This window comes from Quercus lobata, chromosome 7, assembly GCF_001633185.2.
Source record: "Quercus lobata isolate SW786 chromosome 7, ValleyOak3.0 Primary Assembly, whole genome shotgun sequence".
Classification (NCBI taxonomy): domain Eukaryota; kingdom Viridiplantae; phylum Streptophyta; class Magnoliopsida; order Fagales; family Fagaceae; genus Quercus; species Quercus lobata.
In genome coordinates, this window is record NC_044910.1 from 4,969,172 (window position 1) to 4,991,714 (window position 22,543).

At 36.7% G+C, this 22,543-nt stretch overlaps 2 protein-coding genes across 3 annotated transcripts in view; both read left to right on the forward strand.

Moving 5' to 3' along the window:
* The first annotated feature begins 672 nt into the window (after nucleotides 1-672).
* LOC115952741 (glycosyltransferase-like At2g41451) overlaps nucleotides 673-22,543 on the forward strand; it is a 50,409-nt gene continuing 28,538 nt past the window's right edge. Inside the window, exons 1-3 of one of the 2 annotated variants that reach the window (XM_031069974.1) lie at nucleotides 673-885; nucleotides 1,780-1,928; nucleotides 2,079-2,132. In XM_031069974.1, coding sequence (XP_030925834.1) covers nucleotides 730-885; nucleotides 1,780-1,928; nucleotides 2,079-2,132 — 359 coding nt within the window. In that variant the 5' untranslated portion in view covers nucleotides 673-729. The remainder of the gene's footprint in view (nucleotides 886-1,779; nucleotides 1,929-2,078; nucleotides 2,133-22,543) is intronic. The other variant, XM_031069972.1, reaches the window with a different exon arrangement.
* Nucleotides 5,357-9,575, forward strand: LOC115952742 (folylpolyglutamate synthase-like). The gene is made up of 6 exons (XM_031069975.1): nucleotides 5,357-5,503; nucleotides 5,749-6,087; nucleotides 6,245-6,320; nucleotides 7,104-7,256; nucleotides 8,773-8,969; nucleotides 9,254-9,575. The coding sequence occupies exons 1-6, from the start codon at nucleotides 5,447-5,449 to the stop codon at nucleotides 9,311-9,313; spliced, it is 882 nt and encodes a 293-aa protein (XP_030925835.1). The 5' UTR covers nucleotides 5,357-5,446; the 3' UTR covers nucleotides 9,314-9,575.

Consider the following 22,543-nt stretch of genomic DNA (forward strand, 5'->3'; position numbering starts at 1 on the left):
AGGGCTTAAGACTTGTCCTGCCAGCCCATACCTAGAGTGGTTGGGGGGTGTTTACAAAGCTGAAGAGTATGGTCCTGTCAGGTGCAGAATGCTTTACTGCAGTACTGTCAGCCTTTTACTTGGGTTGTTCCTGCACTGTGCTCGCTCTTCCTTTTAGGGGCATTATGGGATGCCGAGTATAAGGTCGTCCTCGGCCATTTCCTAAGGCCGTTCTGGACTTCCATGGTGCGTCCTTGGCAATGTCTCTCCTCGACGCAGGCTTTGGGCCTTAATATAAAATGAGCTGGGATCATAAATTCTCTGACCCCACATATATATATATATATAATATTATATAATTAATAAAAATTTTAAAATAACAGGCTCTTCCTATCTTATCTAAAAACCAATTAATTTACATAAACCCTAATATATTACTATTTTTGTTTAGTTATTAGTATTGTTTGTCTTTAATGTTTGCCTTTAAGAAATTATATTGATATTAATCTTTAGGTTTTTTTAATATATTTATATTTTTTTCTACTCAATTTAATAATAATAATAAAAATTTGTCCAACTCATTGGTTCAACCCAACCCATGTGGGTTGAATTAGGTTGAGTCAAATTGGATTTATGTGATAGATTAGATTGGGCGGAATTTTTTTTAACCCACCGTTATGAACTCAACTCAACCTGACCCATTCATGCCCCTAACTCAACGACCCCATTACCCGTTGGTTCCGGACCACTATGATCCATGAGTTCCCCGGATTAGCCATTTCCGGGTCCGGACCCTCCCACCCCTCTCGCTCTGATTGTGTTGATCTTCTCGGTCAGAGTCGCTCGCCGGCGTTTCCTTATTACAGGGATTGGAATTTCGGGCTCGGGTCGGATCTGAAGCCAAAGGTTCGATATTGGTTCATGGGTTTTGGTTCTTGGGGTTTGTTTTTTGGTGGGTGTGTTTTGGTTTTTGGATCTGTGATGGTTTGAGAGATAAATGTGTGATTTTTATTGGAATGAGAATGGATTTTGGATATGACTTATGTGGGATATTGTTCATTGATGATCAAATTTTAAAAAAAAAAATTTCATGTAGGAGATTAGTGTTGTTGTGTTTTGATTCAAACCCATTAGAGCTTTAGTTTTTGTTTGATCATTTCTATTTAAGGTTTTCATCAATGTGCTTTATTTATTTTTAATTTTGTTTGATTAATCTTAAACATATCAGGAAGTAACAAAGGTTTTGACTTGTAATATAATAGAATAGAATAGCGAAAAAGAATACATACATGTGGCCAACCATGACTCATATGTTGAGGAAACCATAGCTGACCCCATAAAATTTGGGACTAATAAGGCTTGATTGTTATTGTTGTTGTTTGCTTGATTAATCTTGAAAAGATTAGCTATAAATACAAGCTCTGATGGAGAAGGTGCTTGGTGTTTTGACATTCAGGTTGACTTTGATTATTTTCTGAATTGATATGGAAGTTATCTATTGAACCTCTTTGATGCTTGTTGGTCATTTATATACTGAGATATTGATTGTTATTGATCCATAAGCCCTTTTAATTCTTCCGTTTGGTTTGTTGTGGCCTTTTAGTCTGTTTGATGGCCAATTTTAATTATTTCATGGATTCTTCCATTTGATCATAATCTATATTAGCAATTTGAAATCTTGTTTTGGATTAATTTTGAATAATTGGTGTTAGGAAATAATGCTAATTTTGACATATATTTGATATGGGGAATTATGAATCACTTTGTGACCTCTTCCTTCTGCAATTTGCTGTATGCCAGATATGTATTACAACGAGCACTTCTGCTAATCTAGAGCAGATTTTGCCATGGATCTTTTATCATAAAGTTATTGGAGTTTCAAACTTTTTCCTTTTTGTGGAAGGGAATGCTGCCTCTGCAAATGTGACTAAAGTCTTAGAATCAATTCCAGTGAGTCTTAAGTTCTTCACTTTTCTGTTACATTTTACTACTCAATACCTCCTTGTATTTTGGTTGCTGCACGTTGTGTCAATTTAATTCCCTTCTTGTTTTCAATTTCTTAAATTTTCCTTGTTATGGACTTGACATATCTTGTTCAGGGGGGTGAAAGTTATATACAGAACCAGAGAATTAGAGGAGCAGCAAGCTAAAGGGTTTGTACATTCTCCATTAAAATTATATAGTAGTGTGTGTGTTTGTCTTCCTCTCTTAGGAAATTCTCTAATTGAATAGTTTATTGCTATCAGAATACTATTGGTGCAGGACAATTAATAGAAAAATAAAAGAACAAGAAAAGTAAAGGACAAACCTAAGAATCAGCACTTAGGTCGCTTGGAATCAGCACCAAGCTAAACCCTTAGGAATCAGCACCTAAGGACCCTTAGGAGTAAGCACCTAACAACTGGAAAAAATCTCCAATCTGAATTTCATTAATCAGATCTATTCTCCAAATACAAATAAACTAAACTCTTATATAGAGCTAGAACTGGAAAATAAAGAGATAAAGATGACAACATACCAAAACTAATCCATACTAATCCCTATCTAATCTCAAATCTAATCCCTATCCAAATAAAAGTCTACAACTATTCAATTTTTATAAGATAAATACAAAAATCTGAAAATATAAATTCTAAATAATTTTGGTTTTGCTCCTGCATCATACTCCCTTGGTTGGAGAAAACTCAACCTCAAGTTTTAAGGTGTTGAGTGATGAAAACTCTAGCACATAATACTTGCTGCAGTTGAGGAATCAACTTTGGGAGCATTGAAAATAGATAAACCTTGTATTCCACCTCATGAAACTTTGCTGGAAACTTTTTTGGGATCACAAACTCAATGTGAGGAATTGGAACATCAACTTTTCGACTTTATCAAACTGTAGATCTGCATGCATCATGGATGATTCTTCAAGTATAGAGGCTTCTTGTTGTTTAAACTCTATAATAGACTCTTCTGGTTGCATGAACATTGAAACTTTGGTTGACACTTGCACTTCTTTTTCAATATGAAGGTCCGATGGTACTTGATTTTCCTTCATTTGAGTAGTCAAGTCTTGAACAACCTTCATTTGATTAGCCAAGTCTTCAACAGTTTTCATTAGATTTCCTAAGTCTTGGCATATGACAGATACTTTATGAGTGAGCTTTGCATTGTTGCACTGCCTCATACTTGTTCTTTGATCTTGTAAATTGCCATGAGAAGGTTGTTGTAGATCTTTGTGAAAATACTGTGGAAAATATACAATACAAAGATCTTCTTTCATTCTTTCCCAAGTAATTTGAGACCAATGGCATCTAAAGTGAAGGCTCTCATAATGATTTCAATACTCTAAAGCTCTACCAGCAACTCTTGTTTAGGCATACCACACCTTTTTTTTGTCATTTAATAAATGCACTTGTGCAAAGAATTGTTGATTGTTCCACCTCAAATATCCAACATTTGAAAATCCACGGGTATTGATTTTTATACCGATAAAAATTAGGTGGTTGGACTGCTACCATTGTGCCCAAAAATGACAAATCTCTAAAAAAATAAGAACCTGAGCTTGCATGCTTGAGTTGCAAATTTTATTTTATGCAACATTTATAACTTTCTATTTGAGTGACTTGTTTGTGATGCACTTGTTATCTTGTATCCAGTTTGACTCTTACTACAAACTAGTTTACTTTTTAGTTTGCCATATTTCTTATGCAATTAAAGTTAAAAATACCCACCCCAGGGGATGTGGGGGTGGGGGGCAAAGAGATATCTGGATGCCTAATTAGATATTGACTGTACGATATGCAGGAGATACGCTTGGAAAGATAGCTTCACACAAGGCTGGAATTTTCAAGGTATAAAACTGCTTTGAGCAACTCAGACTATAATGTATCTGGTTTCCTTAATAATGGGTTATTTATTGCAATGTTTCTGTTTTGATTATTAATATGGGCAGTTTTCATTTACAAGTATTTTCTGAATTGGGTTGATGTCTTCCCTCCTCCTGAAGCCTCAAATTCCTTCATTCACAGTACCCCAACTTCCTAAAGCAATGGATGCTCTTTTGGAGACTGAAGTTAATCATATTCCTCAGCCAATCACATAGGATGAATCATGTTAGGAGGTTTATTATTATTTTGTTTTTTCCTTTTCAAGAGCCTGCCATTTTTTAGCTATATCTTGTTGTTTCATGACCTATCAAAAAAAAAAAAAAAAAGACCTGTTGTTTCATGTTTGTTACTTCTATCAGCAAACACATTAACAATGGATTCACTATATACCAGATAACTAATGTATTTTGCTAGGCAGATTAGATGAAAATCTGAATCTAATCCTGTTTTAACATATTTTTCCTCTAATTTGTGTGTTAATATAATCTGATGAGTACTTTCATATATGTAATTTCATGTGTTTTTGTATGCTTGTTTCATTGACTGTGCTTTGTGTTATTTAAATGTATTTATAAATTATAAATTCATAACCACATACATACATTCATTATGCATATGATAATAAATCTGATACATATTTATTGAATTATATACAATAAAATCCAGAGCCTATATATATATTGAGGTACCAAAATGCCATCCAACTTTATAATACTTTTGATTAAGAAGAATAGGTGTATTTTATATTAAAATATTATATTGACAAGCTTAGTTAACCCAACAGGGCTATGGCCTTATATGTTCTTGAAAGTTCAGGATGGGCAGATTAAAGATGGAAGAGTGCATTAATTGAAACTTTTATTATCAGAAGAAATGACTATCATCCATTTTCCATTGTTTCATTATTTTATTAGAATACTTCACAGCAAAGTTAATAATAAAATAATTAGTGTAGATTTAATACTCACACATGCACCTACAATTGGATAAGGAATTTTTTTTCATTAGTCATTTAGATATGGATTTGTTTAATGTTACAGCAGAATTGTAAGCCAATTGATAGTGACCTAATTGATTGATCTATTCTTATCAAATGCAGGTTCCATTGAAAGTAGCTGCACCTCCTGATAACAAAAAGTTTGATGGATTGAAGCTTGGCTTGTCTGGTGATCATCAGTTCATTAATGCTGGTCTTGCTGTTTCCCTTTGCAAATGTTGGCTCCAAAGAACAGGAAATTGGGAAAAGCTATTCCAAAATGTTGGTTGAAATTCATCTGCTTTTGACTTGATTTACATGCAAACTATCTCTCAATATATCTCAGGCTTGTAATCTCACAGAACCTTCCTAGTTTTTCATCATGAGAGGGTAATGGAATGATATGAAATTGGTTAAACATATAACGAAATTATAATAATTGTAGTCTGTTTGTGGTTGAATGTAGGTATGTGCTTATCTTTTATGTGTACACAGTACACAGACATGCACAGGGCTTTTTTGGGGTAGGATGGAGCCAGAAATATCTAGTTTCGTAAAAGCTCAGTAAGGATATTTATGGTCTCAACCATGTCATGTAAACCAAGTGCCTCTGGGCTAAATGGCATTCTACTGTTCCCCCATGAACAAGGGGAATGGAAGGTTTGATCCTGTTCAGGTGTGTGAATTGTATTTATCTGACAATAAAACATAATGTAACCTTTTGTTGGTATTTTTTTAATTATTTGGATGCTTGAAAGAGTAATAGTCTCTTTAATATTGGTCTTCTTGGGACTGGGGCTCAAGAACATATTTTTTCTTGTTTCCTTCTTTGGTGTTTCCATTTTCTCCTACCTTAATTGTCTAAACTTGTGGAATACATTACTTATCCAAAGAAAAAAAAAATGTGAAATATAAAATCAGGATATCCAGGAGGCTGATTTGCCGGAGTCTTTTGTTAGAGGTCTTTCAACTGCACATATTCCTGGGAGGGCTCAGTTTGTCTATGATACCTATCCCGAATCCAATAATTCATTAGAAGTGTTTGAAAATTCTTTTGGAGATCTGACCTTCTACTTGGATGGAGCTCACAGTACTGAAAGCATGGAGGCTTGTGCCAAGTGGTTCTCTAGTGCTGTGAAAGGAAACCAGATATCATCTGCTTCTTCATTTAAGCTAAAAAATCTAGAGGGAGTTTGGGGAAATGGTCACATCCGACATGGAAGTGGGAGCATGGAGGAGTCTAACAAACTAATAAAGCAGGTAAAAATCCATGATAAACAGCCAGGTGTAGTTTCAGAGTTTATGTTTAGAGGTGTCTCTTGATAACTTATGGTGATCCAGTTATGATAGCTTATATATTTATTGATGGATGCTTTTCTCCAATTTCAAATAGATTGTAAATGTGTTTATACCATAGATTCTTTTGTTCAATTGCATGGACGTGAGACACCCACATATTTTGCTTCCACGGCTTGTGAGTACATGTGCTTCAGGTATTGCTGCTTCAAAGTTGGATAAGTAGTCATATTGTCCCCCCCCCCCCCCCCCCCCCCCCCTTCTCTCTCTCTCTCTTTCAAGAAATTAATTTTCTCCTACATATCCAAGACTACACGATTAAGTACCAAAGAGATCTGGTTCTTTAAGCTGAGCTCAATCAAAGGGTAGTTATATGCATGAGTTTTGTTTTATTAGATTTCTCCATTTATAGGTGTACTTCTTAAACATATGCAAAATGCTTCTTACCTACTTCAATTTACATCCTCTTGTATTTCTAGCATTCTTACAAAGCCTGAAAGCATGTCACTTCATTCCAGTGCACCTGTCATTTACTCTATTCCATATGGCCATATCATCTTAATCAAAATTCTTCTTTATCCTAATTAGTGCTCTATTTATTTCTTTGAAAACAAAATAAATAAATAAAGCGGAGGCATAATAGTTTGAAACAATTAATTACAATGATCCAGATACTTCGCTCCAGAAAACATTGACTGACATATTCTGTAATCTATACACTCTGGAATAACATTGGAAACAAATACCGGTTGATCTTGTCATTAGAGTTTTTACAAAATTTTAAATTTCAATTTTCTGTACTGCCAATGGCATCTAGTTTTGATAAATGAGGTGGCCTTTTGAATCTTTCCTCCGAAGAAATGACTGCATAAAAAAATAGTCTTACTTTTTCTCTTATTTATTTTTCTTCCCAAGAAGAATTCAGCATGGTCATGAAACTTAAGAGCATGCATTGAATGATTTAATAAAATTCTGTGCAGGAACTCATTTCGCAAAAGCCTTTTTTGTCCCAAGTATGTCAACTTATAGCAAGGTTACTCCTGGAGCAACCATTCCTTCAGATATCTGTGGCAGGGATTTGTATTGGCAATTTAACCTTCAGATGCTTTGGGAGAAGATTATCCACGGGAAAGGTATGCCCCATCAGATATCATTGTAAGTCAACATATATAATTTTTCTTTATCTGTGAACATTAAGATTCATTGGGAGAGAGGCTGGGCTTTGGTGTGATGGCAAGTGCCTTCCACCCAAAGCGACATGTCGTGGTTTGAGTTTGGGAATCAATTTCTCAAAAAAATAAAATAAAAAATAAAAATGGGGGTAAGTTTTCCTGCCAATTACCTCTCCCAAACTTCCCACAGAATTGAGAACTTTATGCACTGAGTATAACCTTTTATTAAGATTCACTGGGAGACTTGAAGGGGTTATAGCAATGAGTGTTGGAACAGTTCGCACTTGCTCCATGAGGAACTTAACAGTTTTTATATTTTGGAAATGATCTAGACTCTGGTTATTTGAAATAAAAAGATTGTTGTAAGGAGGAACTTGTTATTGGGGGCTAAACCAACATTTAAAGGTGGCAACTATATAAATTTTGTTTCAAATCACCAGCTGAAACTGTTGGTTTAATGATTCTACCAGGTTCCACTTGTTCTCTAATTTAAAAACCTGTAGTTCAGTATTAAGTTGAACCAAGCAGCAGTGAGGAGTAAAGCTGATTGTATCAAAACATGGTTCATACATGTCCATTGGTAGTTTATAAGGCCAGTTGGTGTCTTGATCCCCCATCTAGAAGCTCAGCATAATGACTAATTACCTATTTTATCAAATTAGAAACTGGAAAGGAAAAAAGGAAAAAAGAAAAAAAAAGGAATTAGAAAAGAGGTCTGCCAAAGCACAGATGGTTCCCTGAAGATTTTTTTTTTGTTATATATAAAAAAAGGCTTTTTGTATACTTCTAGTTTAGCTGTAAACCATATAAGATTAGGGTTGGAGGCAAAGAAAGAGGGAGAGAAGAATGAGCAGAGGAGTTTAAGAAAATGGGTTTAGGGGTCAAAATTATTATTTTTCCTTCACCATAGCATGTATTTATTTTAGGGTGATGTAACTTGATTACAAAATACCTTTAAGCTAATATAAGAATAACAAACCAATATAAAAAAGACAGTGAAACTTCCATGTACTAAGGCTTTGGCATTCGTGTTTTTATTTTATCTAATTTTTACTTAAAAGAAAATCATTTTTGCAGAACTCATTAGAGGGTTTGATTTTACTGTGGGCTCAATGCATAGTTGATTGGTGTTGTATATTTAAGATTTGTTCCTGTGACCAGTCTCTTCTAAGGTTTCTAGTTCCATGTTTGGTGAACGTTTAAAGCAAACCACCATGATACAGGATGGGAAAGCTTGGATTTCTCAGTATTGCTGTAATAGTAATTTACCCAATCCCATTATTTGGTGAAATCATGACAGTGCCCCTTTCCTGAAGTATGGTGTAATTTGATCACTCACCTGGAGCATTAGGACCATGTTTTCTTTTCTTTTCTATATTTTTCTTTTTTCATTTTGTATGGATTTGAAATATTGCTATTTTATTAAATCTTTTAAAGGATGAACTTACCAGCACGCTGTTATTCTTTTCACATGCAGAAGTAGATACTTTACGTGACAAGGGTGCCAAGATGGACAATGCTAAGATTTTACCTCATGAATTTCTTTATGAGGATGCTTCTCGTTGCAGTCCTGCAGATAATTACTTTGCTTGCAGTGCAGTAATGCCTTCATTGCCATTGACAATAAAGTGGCTGCGGGATTGTGTGAAACAAAACCCATCCTTAAAAGTTCTGGTAAGATAACTATCTGCAATGACAGTGTGTTCCTATTTTAACTTGATGTTGAAATGGCATAGTCTGCATATGGGGTTATAGAGATATTGACTGGGCAAATTAATTGTGAAAATTCCCATGGCTCTGGCTTAATCTCAAGAAGAAAACTCCAAACGAAATTCGTCGCGAATAATAGTGATAATGATATGCCACGTTATGATAATGGTTATAGTACACCCCACTTCAGAGTCCTGACCAACACTTATGCTAACTAGGTGATTTCTGTGCTTTTTGCTGATTTACAGGTTCTTGTCACTGGATCATTGCATCTGGTTGGAGATGTACTAAAACTATTGAAAAGATGATATAAATTAAAGACGGCGCCAAGTGCCAACAACACAGATAATACAAAACGTTCTTTTGCTCATTTGCCTAACATTACATTTTCATACCACATTGTTAAAGCTGCTGAGGTTCTCAATGCTTCTTTTGTATGTAACATTATGATTATTGCTTGTTATAAGGTACTTGATGTATGTACCATTAAGAAAAAATAAATTGATTTATAATTTGTTAATTGTTAAACCTGAAAAGTTTAATTTCTTTTATGAAACAGACTTTGATTGGGGTTTTGAGTTGATAAGCTGATGCAGTAAGAATTTATTTAGACTTTCTTGCCAATGCAGTCATTTCAGTGTGTTTATGCATTAGGATAGAACACATAAACTCGTTGAGTATTATGGAACCCAAGGCCCCAAAAATGATGTTTAGTGGTTACTGCCCTTTAAAGGTTAGAAAACCTCTAAAATGATCCTTTGTTTTTCATGTCTATAGATTCAATTTTCCATAAGCTTCATCTGGTAGTTAGATTTTCCTGGTAAAATGCTAGGAGCAATAAAAAAGATCGACTTTTAGAGTTAGTTATTACCTTTTCCTATCAACTAAGTTGAAATTCCATCCCTCAATTTTATGTCATATGCATCATAATCTTGCCCTAGCGGTAATTTGCAGCCATCATAGAGCATAAGTAATTATACTGTGGAATTTTTAAGTCCAATCTGCTTCTTAATTGGAACCAAAGCATAGCACAATTAGTTATAAAGCATCAATCACCCCCATCTCCTTTAGGAACCAAGCTTATTTATTAAAAAATGTGAATTGAATTTAATCGCGCGGATTAACAACTTGGTTTTTTGGCTGGAAAATTGACAGTTTGAATCATGCTAAAATAATTTTTTGATGATGGCATCCCTGCTTTTAGCTAGCTTATTTGCTTAATTCTAGTTTTTGTCTTACCCCTTAGCAAATAAACTAGTTGCTTAAAATCACTTCTTATCCTATCTTTTAACAAAGAAGTCGGCGGAAAATACAAGATACCAAACTTTGGCTAGATTTGCCCCTAAAATGATTGCAGAGACGATAAGATAAGAGAGAGATTCTAAGCACTAAAAATGTTTCTGGTGTTCTGGTTATTTATTTATATATTTATTTTTAATATATATAAATATTTATCGATGGAAAAGAGCATTCCACTAAGGATAGACAAAAAAATCCTATAAGAGATAAGATATGAATAATGCAATTATGCATAGTTAGTAGTTACCTTATCTTTTAAGGGTCATAAAAGCCACTTTTTTTTTTTTTTTTTTGAGAGGTAAAAAAAGCCACTTATTTCTTAATAAAAAATTGAAGACTCTTTTCTACAAAGGCTAAACTAAAGTAACACTGAAAACAACTCTAACATGCAAGCCCATATTCTTTTTAACCAATAATTGGAAACTTTATACCTTTTATTTTTTTTTTATTTTTTTTTTTTTGGAGAAAATTTATACCTTTTATTTGATAGGCAATATATGTAATGCTTTTCACTTACAATTTTAAATTTTCTTATGTATACGATCAAATTATAAGTCAGTACCCTTGACTAGGACTGGACTGGTCAATGCTTCATGACTTTAGGTTCTTCAATTTTTAGCTTGTTTGTTGAACGTATTTGTAATTTGATGAGCTGCAATTTTGTGCGTGTAAATTTTTTTAGGATGCTGAAGCAAATGCCAAGCTACAATTCCATTGGAATTCACTCATAGAATTTAGGAGAAACAAAAATTTATCCTATTTGGTCTAGAATGGTGATACACTCTATGTATACAAGACAACTAAAATTGTGCTTTTATTTTATTTTATTTTATTTTTTTTGAGAAATTCGTTCTTTCAATTATAATTATATACGACAATGTATAATTTAATGTGTACAACAATAATTATTAATTAGCGTTTGGTCTAAGATACAAGGTCCAATCATAGTTGAACATCATGTTGCATGTGAATAAAGACCAAATCTCACGGCAATTAAACCGTGTTGCCTTATTGTATTACCAAATTTCGTTAAAAGCAATAAACTGTGTCAGAAAACCATTGGGCAATTAAATAAACAAATACTAATTGAGATAAAATAAATAAATAAATAGCATTACCAGCCCTAGGTAACACTCTCCAATGTTTTCTTTTATTATTATATATAAAATGATAATTACATTATTATTATTATTAAACATTGGATTGACCAATTCTATTGACCAATAAATAGCTTTCTTCTCTTTCTTTCGTGCTGTTTGGTCTGCACTTCCATGCCACTTTCGAGGAAAAAAAGAATTCCAATTTTTTAGGGATTAAATTTATATATTATAGCTTGTTCGTAAAATGTGGTAGAGAGTACTATTATTTCATTTGATTTATTTTGATATGATTGGCCATCTTAGTGGGACATACATCATGGTGGTTAATCATCTTCATTTGGTGCTGAAAAGGCAACCTAATAACAACAACCTAAAGAGAATCAAGTACTATTTATTTAATACTTATAACAATGTGTTACTTCTTCTTATGCAATAGTTGAAAGTACTTATTTAAAAAAAAAATTAATTGATTTACACACAAAAACCAGAAACTAAGGAACAACCCGATTTTGTTATTATAATATATATATAGACACTTATTTAAAGTAATTTGTAGAAGATATTCAGGGTAGTGGTGGCTCTAGGAAATCCTTTTAGGGTAACCATTAAAAAACTTAAATTATTCAAAATCTAATAAAAAATTAACTTCATATATTGACCCAAAAAAAAAAAAAAATACGCAAATACATAAAATTTTATAATTTCTTTCTACAAATTTTCTTATTTTGAAATCATTGCTTCTGTAAGCTACATCCCTTTCAAAATTTTAGGCCTTTTCTCTTTGTTTGTGAAGACCTAATATATTATTAAAGGGATCAAAGTTTAAGGACAAAAGTTAGCTACAAACTTAGTTATAGCATAAGACTACAACTCTTACTAAACAAATTAACATGGCTACATATTTTGAAAATCTAACCATTAAATTATATGTTATTTATGTTCTTAAAAAACAAGTCAAATTTCATGTCAATAAAATCAAAGGTTTTTTTTTTTTTTTTTCATGTTATTTACTATTCGATCCATAAACTTATTTTTATGTATAATTTTAGACTACAAAAACTCCAAATTTAAGATAGATGGCATAGTCATTTATATTTAATCTTCTTTTTTGCAAGTACGGAGAGTATAAGAAAAAAAATGTAACTCAATAGTAGATTTGTTAAAATTCACATCCAATAAAAAAATATTAAGTGGAGTTGTAACCTTAGTCTACAAGGGTACAATCAACTTTGTTGTCAAACTGTGTCCAAAATTTAATTATGTTGGGCCTAAAAAAATTTATGGTTGCCACAATTTTTTTTTTTAAGAATAAAAAAAAATCATAAAATTTATATATAATAATATTTTTTTTTCTAAGTCAGAGTAGTCCTATGACTACTCTGGACACAACGTGAAGCTACCCTGATTCAAGCTAAAAAAGCCATTTGAAAACAAAATGATTATGGAAATCCTTATGTTTCAGTTTAAGTTATGTTCTTTATTATAGGAATCAAAATATATAGGTTTAGTTTAAACAATAATTATTAAAAATAGAAAATTAACTGATGAGCAATAATTTAATTAAAAAAGGACAAATTAGTACAAAATTTCTTTAAAAAAAAAATAGTACAATGGTTACTATGCATAAAAACATTTATAAAAAAAAAGAGGCAAAAATGGCTTTATAAAAAATAATACTCTATCCTAAAGATTCAGAAACTACATCAGTTCTCTATCATTCCAAATTATTAATCTACTTCAAAAATATAATTTTATCTTTGATGTATTATCTTTGAAATAAAATATCATTATTTTTCAAAACTGCCATTTTTAATTTAAGCAAAACAAATGAAAAATGAGTATTAATTTTTTTTAATAAAGTAATATATAAGTGAGAATAATTATGAAGATTGTATGTATGTATATATATATATATATATATATGTATAAAAGTTATTTTTTTTTAATTATAAAGTTTGAACTTATGACCTTCACTCATGATAATTACTTTTATCATCTGACCTAAACACCAACCACTTAAATCCAAATAATGAACAAACAAAATCATATTTTATATAATAAATAAATAAATAATCATTCCATTATCTTCAGGGTTATATTCTTGTGTTGTTACCAAACAAATGAAGTAATAAGTATTATATTACAACATCTTGTATTCCTTATAATACCTATTTCTATTCCTATGTAATCGCCATTATGGTCTACCAAATGTGCTCTAAAGTTATTCTATACTATTATTTAAGGGGCTTCCCTTTTTTGGATTCCTCATTTTTTAGTTCAAAAATGCCCTTACACCCCTATGTTTAAGTAGAAAGAAAACTAAAGGACAATCCAATAAAAATGCAACTTTAATTCCCACTAAAATATTGCCTAAAAAATAGAATCACTCTCCTGTTAATTTTCAAATTACTTTATCCATTTATAAATTATATTCTCAAAATAAAAATTATATATATAAAATAAAAACATAGAGTTTTTTTTTTCTATACAATTATTTAAGGGGCTTCTCCTGTTTGAATTCTTCATTTTTTAGTTCAAAAGTGCCCCTACACCTCTATGTTTAAGTAGAGACAAAACTAAAAGACAATCCAGTAAAAATACAGCTTTAACTCCCACTAAAATATTGCCTAAAAAATATGACCACTCTCCTGTTAATTTTCAAATTGCTTTATCCACTTATAAATTATATTCTCAAAATAAAAATTATATATATAAAATAAAAACACAGAGTTTTTTTTTTTTGCTAAAAAACAAGCCTCATCACACGTGTGAAGCACGTGTGACGAGGCTAGTATACTTGATTTAATTTTGGCCTACAAGCAAAGAATTTCTTTTATGATTCATGCACAAATATATATATATAATTTGATAAGGAATATTTTGACTAAGAAATGTTCTAACTCATTTTACCCTTTGGGTTTGGATTGCCCTTCGGTCTCCTTTTACCATTCGAATTGAGAATGCCCTTCGGGTCCATTTACTATTTAGGTTGGAAATGCCCTTCAGGTCCATCTACCCTTCAGGTTAGAAATGACATTCAATCTACTTTTACCTTTCAAGTTGGAAAGCCCTTTGGGTTCCATTTACCCTTTGGGTTGGAAATGCCCTTTGGGTTGGAAATACCCTTCGGGTTTCATTTACCCTTTGGGTTGGAAATGCCCTTCGGGTTCCATTTACCCTTCAGGTTGAAAATGTCCTTCAGGTCCATTTATCCTTTTGGTTCATTTACCCTTCGGATTGGAAATTCCCTTCGGATTCCATTTACCATTTAGATTGGAAATGCCCTTCGAGTCCATTTACACTTCGGGTTAGAAATGCCCTTCGGGTTCCATTTACCCTTTGGGTTGGAAATGCCCTTCAGGTTCCATTTACCCTTTGGGTTTGAAAAGTCCTTTGGTCTTTTTTTACCCTTCGGGTTGATTATGACACGACATCGACCATGTCAACACTCACATTCACTGTTGAGTAGGAAAGTACCTTTTGGGTTGTCCAATACCGATGATGGATTACATTTAGTCCCACACCTCTCGGAATATTAACTCCATATCTTCGATGATAAGGATAAAATGCAAATATACCTATTGATATAGAGGCATAGAGCAATGTTCCAGACAAATCCGTCGGCCTTGTATTCAGTAATATGTATTTGGACTCTACAGCTTTAAGCTGACGGTGTCAACTTGGAGCGAAAATAAAAGGCTGACGACATTAAGCTGAAGGATATACACAAGACTGACAGATCTGACATAACTTAGCCTCCACGCATAGGTATATAAGGAAATATTTGTGTCCCACGTTTAGAAAGACTCCTACAAGGAAAGGGTTCCGTAAATACGATCATGAGGATTCCTATAAGGAAAGGACTTCTAAACCAAGGAAAAGATGCCAACCCTCTACTACTATAAAAGCCCCAATATCCTCATTAACCAAAGTAGGCATAATTTACCCGCTTTGGCACTCTAAAGTTGTGAGAAATTCTAACTTGACCTTCGAAGGGTATTTGGCTAGCACCACACCAATGCTCTCTACGAGGTCTTCTCTTTTTGTGTTGTGCAGGTGTTGTTTCAAGCACATGTGGACCGTGTAGCTTATTGTTGATATTTCGGCATCATCAGTTGGCCCCATCTATGGGAAACGCACATTTTAGCCTATCACTTCCTAGACAAAGAGTTGCATGGTACTTACTCGCTCAATGGCAACTACCAACAACGTTCAGGGAGACGAGCCGCGACCCACTGCCCTAGAGAGGCAGGTCCAAACCCTCACGATAGCAGTAGAACATCTCACCAAACAGAATTAGGACCTTGAAGAACAGCTACGGTAGAAGAACGTTGCTATGGGTACCTAAAAGGAAGACCAAGAAGGTACCAATGTTGAAAGGAGGGACCAAAAGGGGCCAGAAGGTAGTAACACCCCGAGTAGACCGGAGCAACAATATATGAGCCGTCCTTCCATTACAAACGCAGCTCCCCCTCACATTGTCATAGAGATGCAGATGATAACAAAACGAATGGACCTTATGATGAACGCCCTCAAAGGACAAGTGTCCAACGACCTCAATGATCTAGTCCACCAAACCGATTCGCCTTTCACCATATCCGTCAACTCCTTCCCCCTACCGCAGAAGTTTCGCATGCCGTAGATAGAAAGCTACAACGGAGTCAAGGACCCCCGAGATCACCTAGAGACTTTCAAGACCTTGATGCACCTTCAAGGAGTAGCGGATGAGATCATGTGTAGGGTCTTCCCTACGATGTTGAAGGATCTTGCGAGAATTTGGTTCAGTCGGCTAACGCCTAACTCCATCAGTACTTTCAAGGAGCTCAGCGCCCAGTTTACTTCGCACTTTATTGGGTTACATAGGTATAAAAAGTCTACTGCATGCTTGATGAATATCAGGCAGTGAGAGGACGAGACACTGAGATCTTACATAGCCCGCTTTAACAAGGAAGCACTCCTCGATCGATGAAGCTGACGACAAAATACTTGTAGCAGCCTTCACAAACGGGTTACGGAAAGGTAAGTTTTTGTTTTCTTTATACATGAACGACCCGAAGACCATGTCGGATGTACTTTACAGGGCCCCCAAGTACATGAATGCCGAAGATGCATTGCTAGAGAGGCCTAAGAAGAGAGAGAGGTAGGAAGATACACGACAGGACAGAGGGTGGAAGATGGCAAAGACTGGAAAGCGAAGGGATGGCAGGCGCTCTAAGCCCCCTACGAGGAGGTTCACGAGCTTCACCCCGCTAACCACCCCAATCGACCAAGTCCTAATGCATATCAAGAACGAAGGAGCCTTAACCTTCCCCAGAAAGCTGAAGGGGGGTCCCAACAAACGGCCTAGAGATAGATATTGTTGTTTCCACCGAGATCACGGTCATGACACGGTTGACTGCTATGACTTGAAACAGCAGATCGAAGCCCTTATCAGGTAAGGGAAGTTGCAGAAGTTTGTCAGTAAGGAGAGAACAGATCCGCCTCCACAAGAGCAAGTCCCCCGACAGGACAACGAGCGTCCCGAACCACCCCTAGGAAACATAAGGATGATTGTGGGAGGCACGGCGACCGCCGTCTCATCCAAAAAGGCTCGAAAGACTTACCTCAGAATGGTTCAGAATATTCAGCTGACAGGCATCGACCCAAAGATGCCATGGGTCGATAACCTAATTATTGGTTTCTCGGAAGAAGATGCTCGACGTCTTCACTACCCACATGACGACACGCTCGTCGTTAGCATCTGAGTAGGAGACTATAACACATACTGGGTCTTGGTTGACAACAGAAGTTCTACAGACATTCTCTACTACCCAGCGTTCCAATAGATGCGAATCGACAGAGAATGTCTAGTTCTAACCAACGCTCCACTCGTTGGGTTTGGAGGAACAAAAGTATACCCCCTTGGTGCGATCACATTGCCTGTAACAATTGGAGACTATCCTCAACAAATCACTAGGGATGTTACATTCCTTGTTGTCGATTGCTCCTCCGCCTGCTATTATAGGACGACCAACCCTTAACTCATGGAAGGCCATAACTTCAACCTACCACCTAATGTTTAAATTCCCCATGAAGTACGAAGTAGGGGAATTACGAGGAGATCAGGTAGCTGCGCGCGAATGCTATATTACAATGCTGGAGATGGACAACCATCTACAGACCATGACCATAGAGGAATAGCGGATGGGGGCGGAACCCATAGAGAGGCTCGAGGAGATACCTCTCGATAGCTCTTGATTGGATAGAACCATGAGGATTGGCATTCTCGCCAGCCTAACGGTTCGCCAAGCGCTCGTAGCCTTCCTCAAGGAGAATTAGGACGTGTTTGCCTAGAGTCATGAAGACATGCCAAGAATCGGTCCATCAATCATGGTACACAGGCTGAATGTGTCACCTTCTTTTCCACCTATCCGGCAGAAGAAGCGAGTATTCGCCCAAGAGCGAGACCGAGCAATAGCAGAAGAAGTCAGCAAATTACAAGAGGTGGGCTTCCTCAAGGAAGTATACTATCTCGATTGGCTAGCAAATGTGGTAATGGTTAAGAAAGCCAATGGGAAATGGAGGATGTGCGTAGACTTTACAGATCTAAACAAATCGTGCCCCAAGGATAGCTACCCTCTTCCTCGAGTCGAAGTACTGGTAGACTTTACAGCTCAGCACCACTTACTGAGCTTCATGGATGCCTTCTCGAGGTATAATCAAATCCGGATGGATGAAGCGAATCAAAAGAAGACTTCATTTGTTACCAGTCAAGTTCTTTTTTGTTACAAAGTAATGTCATTCGGTTTTAAGAATACGGGCGTGACGTATCAAAGGGTCATGAACAAGATTTTTGCAAACCAAATCGGGAGGAATGTTCAGGTCTACATCGACGACATGTTGGTAAAAAGCCGAAGAGAAGAAAACCATTTGAAAGATCTCGAAGAAACATTCGACACCCTTCGCTCCTACAACATGAAACTTAATCCGAGTAAGTGTGCATTCGGGGTGACAGCGGGAAACTTCCTAGGCTTCATGGTGTCTCAAAGAGGTATCGAGGCCAACCCAGAAAAGATCAGAGCCATATTAGAGATGCCCCCCCTTCCCTCCCGCCGCGAAGAACGTGAAAGAAGTACAGAGTTTAAACGGTAAAGTAGCCGCCTTGAACAGGTTTGTATCAAGAGCGACGGATAAATGTCTACCCTTCTTTCGCATGCTAAAGAAATCTTTTGAATGGACTGCCGAATGTCAGCAAGCATTCGAGGAGCTAAAGGCCTACCTCTTTTCCCTACCGCTGTTAAGTCCTTCACAATCGGGGGAATAGCTCTTCCTATATTTGGCTGTCTCCCCGGCAACTGTCAGCGCGACCCTGGTCAGAGAAGAAGATAAGGTTCAAAAACCCGTGTACTACGCCAGTCGGGCATTTCGTGGTGTAGAGGAAAGGTATCCACCCATGGAAAAGCTTGCCTTCGCCTTAGTTACAGCAACCCGCAAACTTAAGTCGTACTTTCAAGCCCACACGGTAATCGTCCTAACTAACAAACCCTTATGACGGGCAATAAGCAACTCCAAAGCTGCTGGTCGATTTGCGCTATGAGCGATAGATTTGAGTGAGTTTGACATTCAGTATCGCTCACGCACCACTATTAAAGGGCAGGTCGTCGCTGAGTTCATAATAGAGTTCACCAATGGGGAAGACAATAGGGCAGATGAATATCAGCAGTGGAGTATACATATAGACGGGTCATCCAACAGGCAGGCTGAGGGTGTAGGTGTTGTACTTCCTTCTCCTAAAGGAGACCTGATCAAATGTATGGTTTGCCTCGACTTTCCTACCACCAACAATGAAGTGAAGTACGAAACTTTAGTGGCAAGGCTTGATCTCGCCAAAGCAGCAAGAGCCACAAGAGTGGTTCTTTACTGCGACTCTCAAGTCGTCACTAACCAAGTAAATAGGAATTATGAGTGTAGAGGTGAAAGAATGAAGAGATATCTGGATCAAGTAAGGAGAAGGGTAGATGAGCTGAAGGCCAAAATTATCCAGATCCCTAGAGGAGAGAACGAGCAAGCCGACCGCCTTGCCAAAGCAGCTTCAGCCGAACATATGACTACCCTTGATAACATACTCTCTTTTGTTCAGCTTTCTCCACTAATAGATACCATCGATGTGCAGGAGATAGGTTTCGAAAGCAATTGGACCACGCCGTTGATCTCTTACTTAAAAAATGGCGTCTTACCAGATGGAAGGGAGGCTGCAAGAAAGCTAAAGGTCCAAGCAGCGCGGTTCATTTTGATGAAGGACGTCTTATATAAGAGAAGCTTCTCCCACCCATACCTAAGGTGTTTGGGTCCCAAAGAAACAGACTACGTTATGAGAGAAGTCCACGAAGGGATCTGTGAAAACCACCCAGGGTCACGATCGTTGGCACACAAGCTGATTCGAGCAGGGTACTACTGGCCCACCATGCAAAAAGATGCTCAGACTTATGCCAAAGCCTGCGACAAATGCCAAAAATTTAGCAACATCATCCGATAGCCGTCCGAAGAGTTGACCCCTATGACAGCCCCATGGTTGTTCGCTCAGTGGGGGTTAGACATTATGGGGCCGTTCCCAATAGCAGTGCGACAGCTGAAGTTCCTGATAGTAGGCATCGACTACTTCACAAAATGGGTGGAAGCTGAAGCCTTAGCCACCATTACAGAGAGGAACGTGAGAAACTTCGTTTGGAAGTCCATTATATGCAAGTTTGGGATCCCTAGAGTCTTAGTCTCAGACAACGGGAAACAATTCGACAACGACTCATTCCGAGATTTTTGCTTGCAGTTAGGGATAAAAAATTAGTACTCCTCCCCCGCCCACCCTCAAGCAAATGGACAAGTTGAAGTCACGAACCTATCCTTACTCAAAATTATCAAAACTCGGCTCGAGGGGGCAAAGGGTATATGGCCTGAAGAGTTGCCAAGCATACTATGGGCGTATAGGACAACAGTGAGGATGCCCATAGGAGAAACACCATTTCGGCTAATGTACAAAAGCGAAGCAGTCATTCTAGCTGAGGTCGGACTCATAAGCTATAGGGTAGATAACCATGATGAAAGAAAAAACGATGAGGCTATACGTCTACAGCTTAATCTAGTTAATGAAGTCAGGGCGACAGCAGAATAAAGGCTCGCACTGTACCAAGACTGCATGGTTAAGCACTACAACTCCTAAGTCTGACACAGAGACTTTCAAGTCGGAGATCTCATTTTAAGGAAGGTCATGAGCGCTGCTAGAGATCCTACCCAAGGAAAGCTTGGCCCCAATTGGGAAGGACCCTACCGAGTCACGTCATGGCAGAGGAAGGGCATTTACCACCTGGAGACAATGGATGGACAGAAGCTATACTACCCATAGAACGCCGAGCATCTGCGAAAGTACTACCAGTAAAAAGAATAGCGTGAAAAGTAGCAGCCCCTTATTTTTAGTATACCTTAGTTAAATTTAGCTACACTCCTCAGTCTTTCTATTTTACTTTAGGTTTTGCTACAATAACTCTTTTTTAAGCACAAAGGGTAGGTTTTCTTCTTTTTAAGAACTACTTTTTCTACGAATGCACGGTTTATCATAATAAGAGGAGTTTCATTCAGATATGACTTAATGTGTTTTTCTACAATATATTATCAAGTCCATAAAATAGACGAGTTTGCAACTAAGTCCATAAAGTGGACGAGCTTACTACCAAGTCCATAAGTGGATGACCTCATACCAGAAGGATGAAATATTATTAAGGCCATAAAGTGGACGACTCCACATAGTGGACGAGTTTACTACTAAGTAAACAAAGTTATTATCAAGTCCATAAAGTAGACGACCCCACAAAGTGGACGAGTTTTCTACTAAGTAAACAAAGTCATTATTAAGTCCATAAAGTGGACGACTCCACAAAGTAGACGAGTTTACTACAAAAGTAAACAATCGTTATCATCAAAAAGGACAAATTTATTAAAGTCCGTAAAGTGGATGACTTCATCCCAGAAAGGTAAAATATTATAAAGACCACCAAGTGGACGAGTTTATTATGTCCATAAAGCGGATAAATTCAATAGTAAGTCCACAAAAGGGACAAACCAAAGTCCATAAAGTGGACGGGTTCATTGGTCCACAAAGTGGATGAATCCATTACTTAATAAGGTGGACAAGGTCATTTGAGGCTGACGACTTCATAAAATCACCATTTAAAAGTGGACGAGTTTAATAATAAAGTCCACAAAAGCAAACAAGTTTGTTAGCCAATCCTAAAAATTAGACTAGTCCATAAAAGTGGACGAGGTGGACGAGCCTATTAGATAGACGAGTTCGTCTCTAACCTATGAAAACATATCATACAAGCACGAGGAACGAGCATATAGATAAAGAGCAACGCATATATGCTTAAAACGACGGATATATAAATAAGATGACGTTTTTACAAACAGAGCCCAAAAATAAACAAAAGGGCATAAAACATTGTCCAGAAATTAGATAAACTTTACAAGGAAAAGAAAGGCCCTAAGTTCATGAGGTCGGGAGGTCTTGTGGGGTCTCGTTGCCTTGGTCTGATCTGGGGCGTCCTGAGATGAAAGGTCGTCGGCAATTGGAGGATTGGCCGACGGAGTTAGAGGAATGACGGGAGGATTCACGGCTAGCTGAGCAAGGATGACGTCGTCATCTTAAGTATCCTGCTCTGACTCAATGGCGCCGTCAGCACCCTCGGGAATGGTGTCGCCTGCAGGAGTTGTTGGCAAAGGCTCATCCATTGAGACTTTTGCCAAATCTAGGTGAGGGTAATTGGATTTAACCTATTTGAGGCAATCCTCAAACTCCACACTATAATATTCGACGTAGGAATCAATGAATGCCGGCGACTCCTTAAACTCTTTTACAGCATCAGCCTTGGCCGTCTCCACCTGGCCCAATAAAGCCGTCAACTCCTTCTCCGCCATCTCTTTGGCTTCCTAATCTTTTTTCCTTTGATGACCTTCCTCCTCCAATTTCTCTTTCAACTCCTTCACCTCCTTGTTAAGAGTACGGAGGGCGTCCTTATACTAATCTTGCCCGTCGGTCAAGTTCTTAATACGCTTTTCCTAACGGGAAATCACCCATTCGTTGGTAACACCCTTGATTTGTAAAGTCTTCAT

Excerpts from the sequence above, each read along its gene's own strand:
- LOC115952742 (XM_031069975.1), top strand. The coding sequence starts at position 5,447 with ATGGCATTCTACTGTTCCCCCATGAACAAGGGGAATGGAAGGTTTGAT. Across the intron at positions 6,088-6,244 it reads CTAACAAACTAATAAAGCAG|ATTCTTTTGTTCAATTGCAT; the intron begins GTAAAAATCCAT and ends TTTATACCATAG. Across the intron at positions 6,321-7,103 it reads TGTGAGTACATGTGCTTCAG|GAACTCATTTCGCAAAAGCC; the intron begins GTATTGCTGCTT and ends AATTCTGTGCAG.